The sequence below is a fragment of the Hordeum vulgare genome, chromosome 6H, assembly GCF_904849725.1.
Source record: "Hordeum vulgare subsp. vulgare chromosome 6H, MorexV3_pseudomolecules_assembly, whole genome shotgun sequence".
Taxonomy (NCBI): domain Eukaryota; kingdom Viridiplantae; phylum Streptophyta; class Magnoliopsida; order Poales; family Poaceae; genus Hordeum; species Hordeum vulgare.
In genome coordinates this window covers 335,810,542-335,819,696 of record NC_058523.1, presented here as the reverse complement: position 1 = coordinate 335,819,696, position 9,155 = coordinate 335,810,542, and the positions used below count along the sequence as shown (strand labels likewise).

Sequence of the window (9,155 nt, the reverse complement as noted above, 5' to 3'; positions counted from 1 at the left end):
ACGACTACCAACACTTATACCACGACCACCAGCACTTATACCACCAGAACATCGTCCACCAAGAGGATCGCCATTGGAACCTCGGCCACCATAAGGATCACCACCAGAACCTCGGACACCAAGACAATCTCCATCGAAACCTCGGCCACCAAGAGTATCACCATCGGAACCTCGGCCACCAAGAGAATAGCCACCTACATCACTAGTAGAAGCGTTGTGACCTTTTGAAGTTTTGTTTCTTTTGCAAGTCCTTTTTTTGTGTGACATCTCATTGCAACGACCGCATTGGTTGCTATCACGTGGCTCCATGAAATGTCCACTACCAAACTCTCTGGTGCTCATGAGTTCATCCATATCATTCATGTATCTCTTTGTTCTCCTTCTACCGTTGGGTTGTACCATCATCTCGAGATCCATCCTAATGTTAGGGATGTGGTAATCTACCTACTGTGACGCGTCCGGAAAAGGGTGGAATCTAGATGCCCATGTTATCTTATGAGTTTGCAAGTTGAATTCATGCAACCTAACAACTACTCCATCACACGAAGACAAATTCCTCTTGCGGGCCACCGTCATCATGTGCCAGCATGGCCAATGGTACTTTCTAGGCCTCTCACAAGTGTAATGCCATGTTCGAAGAGCCACCTTAAATTAGCGACCACCGTATGATTGTCCATCTTGCGTTGTCCCACCTAGCTCATCCACTTGGTATTTCATTTCAACACTGTCGAAACAAGTGGCTCGCTATATGGCTGACTTGTCTTTGTGAAACTCTAGCCACTCGGCAACCTTCTTCGGATAAATCTCATTGGGAGACTTCTCACTATCAACAATCAACTTGTCGATTTCATCGGAGTGCTTCAGAAAATACTCATTTAGTTTGTAAAAAGTATATTCCGCTATTACCGTCACCAGCATGTGACGGGCACCCTCAATACAAAGTTGAAGCACTCTACAAGATTGCTTGTCTTATCACCATATATCATGCCTCCTTCATCACATGCCCGTGACTACTTGTGTCTCTGATCAATATTCCTTTCTAGGAAATCTTTCCCACCTTCGTTAGCCTTCTAATAGATTTTGTCCAAGCGTGTATTTAATGACTTAACGGAGAAGGCTACACATGCACAATTAAAATCCTTGCAAAGATCCTTATTCTTACAAGCCATGTAAAAGTTGGCAACGAAGTGCCTCATACACCATCAGTGCTGAAGCCTTGCATGCCCTGGAATGTGAATATCCACGACCTTCAATATACCTTGGTGCTGATCGGATATTGTGCACACCTCTTTATTTGGAGGAATGATCATGCTCCTCACAAGTCCCATGAACCATTCCCAGTTGTCTTGGTTCTCCATGGACACCAAAGCAAATGCCACAGGCAAAACCTCATCATTAGCATCATGTTCCATTGCTATCATGAGTGTGATCTTGTATTTTCCTGTCAAGAATGTTCCATCTACACACAAAACCGGATGACAATGCTCAAAAGTTGCAATACATGGGCCAAACATCCAGAAGGCACGACGGAACACTCCTTCAATATCTTGTACATGGTGGTACATTCCTGGATTTCTCTAGGACATCGCTCCCAACAACCAGGGTAGCATGTTGTATACCTCTTCCCATCCACCATACAACATTCTAAGAGTGACTTGCTTCGCCTTCCATGTCTTCCCGTACTTGACCTTATATCCAAACTTCTCGTCAATCCAACTCATCAACAACTTCAATTTAATGGTTGGATCCTTGCTATATGTTTGTGGTATTTATAAAGGTGAATTCCGAGGTTAGCTGATGGTCTGTCTTCCGTGCTTCTACAGTCAGCGGTGTGCATTGTTGAGTGGCTTTGCAACTTTTTATCTTCCACCGGCTATCTTTCGTGATTCTTCCATTAACTTTCCATTTTCATCTTTCTACCTCACATTTCACTATGTATCGCTTGTTGCAGTCCGACTGAACAACTATGAAAGGCCTGGGTGTTTGACATCATACTCACACAACCAAATCTTGAATTCTAACATGTGCTCGAACATCAAACCTTTCATTAGGTAAGACATCTGATGTCGTTGGGTGTACTACTTGGGAACTGTCTAGCCTCAATTGTCTTGATCATGCCACCGTCGACTATAGCCTTATCTGCAAGGCTAACATCACAAAACAAGGGAACTTTCTGATCCCTACTGGTGATTTTTGTGTACCACTCTGCTTCTTTCTTAGTGAAGACATCCTCGTCCAACTCATTCATCGGGCCTTCATCATCCGAGTCATCCACACAAGCACGCTGATAGATAATGTCAGGATCCATGTCCTTATGCCTTACTTGAGCCTCTACATCACCAACATTGTTGTGCTGCCTCTCCTACTCTTCCTCGGAGTCATGATAATCATCATTAATCGGCGCACTACCTCGGAACTCATATTGGGAATATATACTCATTGGCTTGCACTTCAAATTTATGCTCAACATCATCAACCAAGATTTGGTTCAAGTCAACTTGAAAAAGAGTATCCTTGACTACCTCACTTACAAACAATTCGAGTGACTTGAGGGGCGATGATGCAACAACCTCCTTATATGCAACCCTATGCAAATTGGACCTGAGAGGCATTATCTTCATCCTACACTTGTGTGCCGACCCAACATCATATCTTCCTACTAATTCAACTTGGTCACTTGCATCAAACCACTTTAATCTTGTCTGTGTTTCTTCCACAACCTCATCATAACTAGTACTCTCAAGAAATATCAACTCTTCCTCATACTTATCAACAATATCAACATTCATGAATGCCTCTTTGTCAACATAATGAATATTCACAATATTTTTAATCTAAAAATGACAAACATAAGGACAATAAATATACCACATTGCTAATAAAACCACTTTGTCCATCCAAATTAATCATTACCAAGCATTATCCGAATCCCAACCCTAACCCTAAATCTTAACATTAGGGATAACCCAAACAATAAGGTTTGTTCACCAACATCCCAATGTAACACTATTGAAACAACAATACTCAACCACATCTTATTATAGAACCATGTTCAAAACTAGGGTTAGGAACCACATGAAAAAAACAATCCAAATAGAAAAATCCAACCAAAAAAATTGTGAGATGAAGGAGATTACCTCAAGGAACATAAATGACACCGGATCTAGAAATCAATCCAATCAACTAGCAAGGATTTGAGAGGGGACAAGTGAGGGAAACAAAGGGGAAAAGAGAAAAGAGCTTGGGGAAGGCCAATGGAGGAGAAGAGAATGAGTGGTGAGTGACGGGTGAGACCAGCCGACCAATAAAAATATCTAGATCAGAAACGCCAACGGCCCTGGCATTTCGAGAAAGGCAACATGGGTCGGCGTTGCTGGCCTGCAGCATGAGAGAGCAACACGTGCTCGCCTGGCAGTGGGCGAAGGCAGAAATGGGAACTACCTCGACGTTTCTATGTTGAGCTGAAACGCCACGGTCTTTGGCGTTGCTAGAAGGGTCAGATCGTGTGATACTACTGTCCCGGGTTCAGTTTGTGAACGTCTTCGATGACAAGGTTGGAACAGTGATGTCGGCCCAAGAAGATGCAATATCTCATTCTTACCCAATGTGGTGGCGTCACTTCATGTGTGGATGCCAAGTTGTGCTAGCATGGCCTTTGTTTTTTCTTGTTCTAAAATACGCATAAGTATGTGTAGCATACATTCATAGGGAAGGGGTAAGAACACCCATTCCCCACAATGTTTTACAAACACGACTACTGGTGTCTGCCCGTCCAAGCAGCCTATGAAAAATCAGAGTGATATCGATCCTAAACTTACAAGCCCTCTGCCACACATCTCCTTCATCTAGATATTCCTAATGACATTTTGCACCAAGAGATTTGCGTTGTCAAAAACTACACCGTTGTGATGCTTTCATGGTTGCCACAAGGATAGAGGTGTGCGAGTCCTTCCTTACTTGTGGCTCGGGGTTTAGCGAAGTGCACAACTGCAGTAGTTGGTTGGCCGTCGAAGGTGTCCGGTCCGTACATCCCCATGCTGTCACCACTTCATACCATATCGACCTCGCAGATGGGCAAGCGATCAACAAGTGATCTATACTCTTCGGTGCTTGGTCGCACTCAGACAAGCGCTTTGATGTCACAAGCCTTTCCTGGCCAGCTGATTAGATGTCCATCATCGATTGTGCAGGGCAAGCGAGGAGGGGAAATCTTGCACTCCATGGGCGCCCTAGATTTCCAGCTGGAAGTGGCTCCCAAATCATGCATGTGGACCACGAACCAGCTTGCGTATGTCAAACACACATAATAGGTGTCAGCCGGCTCCCAAACCCATCTGAAAACTTCGCCCACTCCATAGCGCAACTCCATCGTTGTTGTGGTTTCCTAGAGGGCAAGATACTGGAACAATTCAATTGCCATCAAATTCAGTCCTAGATCCCGTGGTCATGCATGATCGATAGCGTCCAATTTGTACATTACCGTGTGTGCCTCCATCATTGTATGAACAAGTTGATTTCTTGCAAGGTGAACCTGTATCTCTGTACACCGTCACCTCCTTCAAATATTTCTTCAAGGCAATCTTAAATTTCTTTAACGGTCCTGAATAGAACAATGGTATCAACATACTCATCGGTGAAGGCAAGAGTCTCGGACCACCACATGGAGTGTGGAGGGCTTGCCTCTTCACCACCACTTGAGAGTCTTGGGCCAGCTACTCCCAGAGTTGTCATGGGTTCTTCTTTTCGACAATGGTGAAAGGCCAGCTTGATAGGTAGAGGAGGGTCCCCGCGTTGTGGTGTGTTCATGTGGCCGGCGTTTGTTATTGTGTTCGGCATGTCATGGGCGATAGTGGAGTCGACATTGTGTGTTTCGGTGTTTGGTGTGATCTTGATCCTTGTTGTTGTGGTTTTATGTAATATTAATTAAATGCGCCAATCTCTGATTGATTAATGGATGATATAAAAATTTGTATTTGTTTAACAATTTTTATGATGATGGCCTTCCCTGGAAGAAAATCATCTATTCCCTATGTAACTAAATACTTTTAGTTGAGAAAAAAATAAACTAGTTCTCCTTAGTTCTTTCCAACTACTACAAGTATTTAGGTATGCAGTGAGTAATAGCTTTTCTTTTCACTAGTGTGGTACAAAACTAGATGATTTTGTCTGCAAATTAATGCATGTAGCGCTCATCAGCAGTTCACGCATGCATGAAAAAACTTAGACGATACATGCATTAGTTTCAGAGTAGCATACATGAACATTACGAGGAACTTTGACAGAATTATACACTTAATTTGTAACAAAACTCAGACGATACTCGTATACATGAATTGAACATTACAAGGAAGTTCCACGAGATTATACAAAACTGCTGTGTCTTGGTTGGTCTCCTCGATGATCAAGAACGAGGGTTACAGATGATCGACCCCGAGAAGACGCACATAACAAGGACGCAGGCTGTCAAGTCGGAGCAGTTGTACCCCGTCAGCTCCTCCAGCTCCATGTTCCACGCCAGGTCGACGACTGGATTCAGGGCCCATCTCGCGAGGAAGATCGCCGACGCCGCCACGACGGAGGGCAAGATGCGGACGCACGTGTAGTCGAGCAGAGACTGATCAACGAGGCGAGTCGCCAATGGCAGTATCATGGTCTTGTCCTCCTCCTCGGCGTACCTCATGAAGTGGCCCAGGAAGGTGTGCGCCGTGGGGCCGCCGAGCTGGTACCCGAGCGCCTCCACCATCTCGCGCTCCATGTCGAGCACCTCCTTGCCCGTGGTGAACTCGCCGTAGCTGGCGATCTTGTCGGCCTTCAGCTTCCACACGGCTCTCTGGTCCTCGTATTTGGCGGCGACAAAGATGGCCGCTGCACCCAGAAGGCGCAGCTCGTAGCCGCTGTCAGCCGTCAGGGAACGCACCGACAGGACCCGGTCCACGTAGGCCACGGCGTGGTGGAGCGTGCCGTCGGCAAGATCATGGTCTCGGACGAACTTGTCCATCCATCCGACAAGGGAGGCGCGCTCTGACTCGCTCACCCGATCTTGCTGCACCTTCTTCAGGTAGTCCGGTAGCGGCCGCTCCTCGGCGTTCTTCTCTCTCAGCCGGAGGTTGCAGTGGATGTCGTCTTCGTAGTCAAGGCACAGCCGCTGACGCTTTGTGGAGGCGGCGGCGACGCAGGAGACCGGTGCTGGTGCCGGCGCCGCGGGCTTTGAGAACTTTGGTGGCATGGGCAGCTCGCACGGCGCTGGCGGGAGCACCCTGGGACGGCAGGCACTGAAGAAACCGGGAGGCGGAGGTCGACGAGCTGGTACGTCGCGAGCCAGGCGGGCGCAAGATCCGACGCCGAAGAAGCCGGGACGCGGAGGTCGACGAGCAGGGCCGGCGGCGGCCCGAGCGCAGGCTCCAACGCCGAAGAAGCCAGGAGGCGGAGGTCGACGAGCAGGGCCTGCAGCGGCCCGAGCGCAGGTTCCGACGCCGAAGAAGCCACGAGGCGCAGGTAGAGCAAAGGCGTCCGCGTAAGGATCCATGGCGTACTGCATCATCTCGCCGAGACTAGGGATGGGAGATGGATTGTTGATGGTGCGCTGGGTGTTGGTGGCGTGGGAGGAAGGAGGGGGATGGCCTCTGTAACGCTATGCGCTATGTGTATATATAAGTTCCCCGGTGCATTTCTACCGCCAACTGGATCGCGTCCGACTCATACGAGGTAACGAGGAATAGGAGAGGGAGAAAGTTTCCTGTCGTCTTCTTTTTTCGCGCCGCAACGCAACGCAACGATCTGCATTTCTGTTTCCTACTACACCACGGTCTCTTGACAGTCCGAACCGAGCACAGCTCCAAAGTCCAAACCGCTGCATTTTTGTTTCAGAGTTGCTAATTAGTTCGATTATGTATATGGAGATTCGTTTATATAGATGGCACGCCGTCAGATTTAGGTAACGGTGGAGCCACCCCATACCCTTACCCTTCGATCCAAACCTTATCGTCATTCATGCCCATAGCCATCAACAGATACAATTTTTTTCTAAACCCATCGCCCGTCAGGGTAAATGAATATCTATGGATAAAATTATCCAAATTTACAACACATCAATTCGAGAATTATATAATCATAAACAACACACTATAATAATAATGTCGTCCACGACCGGCTCCAACCCGTTCGCCGACGCCAACCCTCCCGACGCCGCCGACATCCTCAACCTCAACATCCACGAGCGGGTTCCCGTCCCTCTTGCCGACACCGACTCCTCCTACTACGCTTGGAAGACCTACTTCTCCCTTGTGTTCCGGGACTACAACCTCCTCGACCACGTGGATGGCTCCGTCGACTCAAGCCTCATGCCCGACCATCATCAGTGGTCCACCATCGACGCCACGCTCATCCGCTGGTTCTTCCTCACCATCTCGCCCGAGCTATTCCCTATGTTCATGCACGACGGTGACGATGCCTGCAACGTGTGGACCAAACTGAACGGGCTCTTCACCGACAATCGCCTTCAATGTCGCATTTTTCTGCACCAAGAGTTCTTTGGGTGCCACCACGACAACTCCTCCGTCGACGATTATTGTCTCCGACTCAAGACTCTTGCGGACAAGCTCCGTGACATTGGTGCGAAGATTCATGAAGACACTCTTCTCAGCACGCTCATCGCTGGCCTCAACGAGGGCATCCGCAACGCCGCGGCCAACCTCTCCCTCATCACCGAGCCTCCTTCGGCAAGATCGTGGCCTATCTCCCGCTGGAGGAACGCCGGATGAAGCAGGTCAAGAGTCGGGCCATGCACGTCGCTCTCATCGCCGGCACAACCCGGAGCGGCCCTCCTTCACCGCAGACTGCTTCCCAATAGCAGCGAGCTCCCGCGCCCTCGCAGCACCCTCCGTTGCTGCCCTTGCCGCAGGCGGCCTACGGTGCGCCCCCGCCGCCTCCCGCGCCCACCAACGGGCACCACAACCGCGGTGGTCGTCAACAGCAGCCGCAAAAGGCGGGTGGCGCCCCTCGTCCACCACAGCAGCAGCAGCAGCCCACCCCACCTTGGGCAGTGGCTACAACCCCTCGATGACTGTCGTGCATGCGTACTCGATGCCGATCCCTCGGGCCTCGGCCCCATCGTTCCCGGTCTCGCAACCCCCGGTACCCTTCCCCTTTCAGCCCATGTAGCCCTCCGGGACAGGTGGACCTTCACCGTCGCACCGCAGCCATACGGCGGGTGTGCTCCTCCACCACCGTAGCTCACCGGCGCCTACAACTTTCCCATGGCGACTCCTCCACCGTCGCCCGCGCTGTCTCCAACCCCATGGAACCCGTCGCTTCTCGCCGCCCTTCACAACGCGCCTTTCCCCAACACTTGTGCTAGTGGCGGTGATTGGTACATGGACACTCGGGCTACTGCTCACATGTTCGCGGTGTTCGGGATTGTAGTAATAATTCAAAAAAATTCCTACGACACACCAAGATCTAACTAGGAGAAACCAGCAATGAGAGAGGTAGAGCATCTTCATACCGTTGAAGATCTCAAAGTGGAATCGTTACTATGAACGCGGTTGATGGAGTCGTACTCGCGGCGATCTGATCCAAACACCGAACGTTTGGTGTCTCCGCGTTCAACACACCTACAGCCCGGGGACGTGTCCTCCTTCTTGATCCAGCAAGCAGGGAGGAGAACTTGAGGGAGAACTCTGACAGCACGACCGCGTGGTGGTGATGGAGTTTGTGGCTCTTCGGCACGGCTTCGCCAAGCACCGCGGAGGACTAGAGGTGGAGACGTAGGGCTGCGCCGAGGGAGAGAAAGACGTGTGTGTGCAGCCCTCCCAATACCTCCACTATTTATAGGAGGGAGGGAGAGGGGGTGCGGCCACCCCTAGGTAAACCCTAGGTGGTGCAGCAACCCTAGGAGGAGGAGAGAGCGGTGCCCTAGGGGGTGGCTTGCCACCATAGGCAGCCCCCACGCCCTATGGTTTGGCCCCTATGTGCCTTGGGCCTCCTCCCTTGCTCGCACCAGCCCACCAGGGGCTGGTTCCCTTCCCCTTTAAGCCCATGTAGCCCTCCGGGACAGGTGGACCTTCCCGGTGGACCCCCGGTACCCTTTCGGTGGTCTCGGTACAATACTGATAAACCCCGAAACTTTTCCGGTGGCCGAAAACGGACTTCCCATA

The 9,155-nt window shown here is 49.9% G+C and overlaps 1 protein-coding gene across 1 annotated transcript; it reads right to left on the bottom strand.

Moving 5' to 3' along the window:
* Window positions 1-5,401: 5,401 nt before the first annotated feature.
* On the bottom strand, window positions 5,402-6,541 carry LOC123405456 (cyclin-F2-2-like). The gene has a single exon (XM_045099131.1). The coding sequence runs from the start codon at window positions 6,539-6,541 to the stop codon at window positions 5,402-5,404; it is 1,140 nt and encodes a 379-aa protein (XP_044955066.1).
* Between the last annotated feature and the right edge of the window lie 2,614 nt (window positions 6,542-9,155).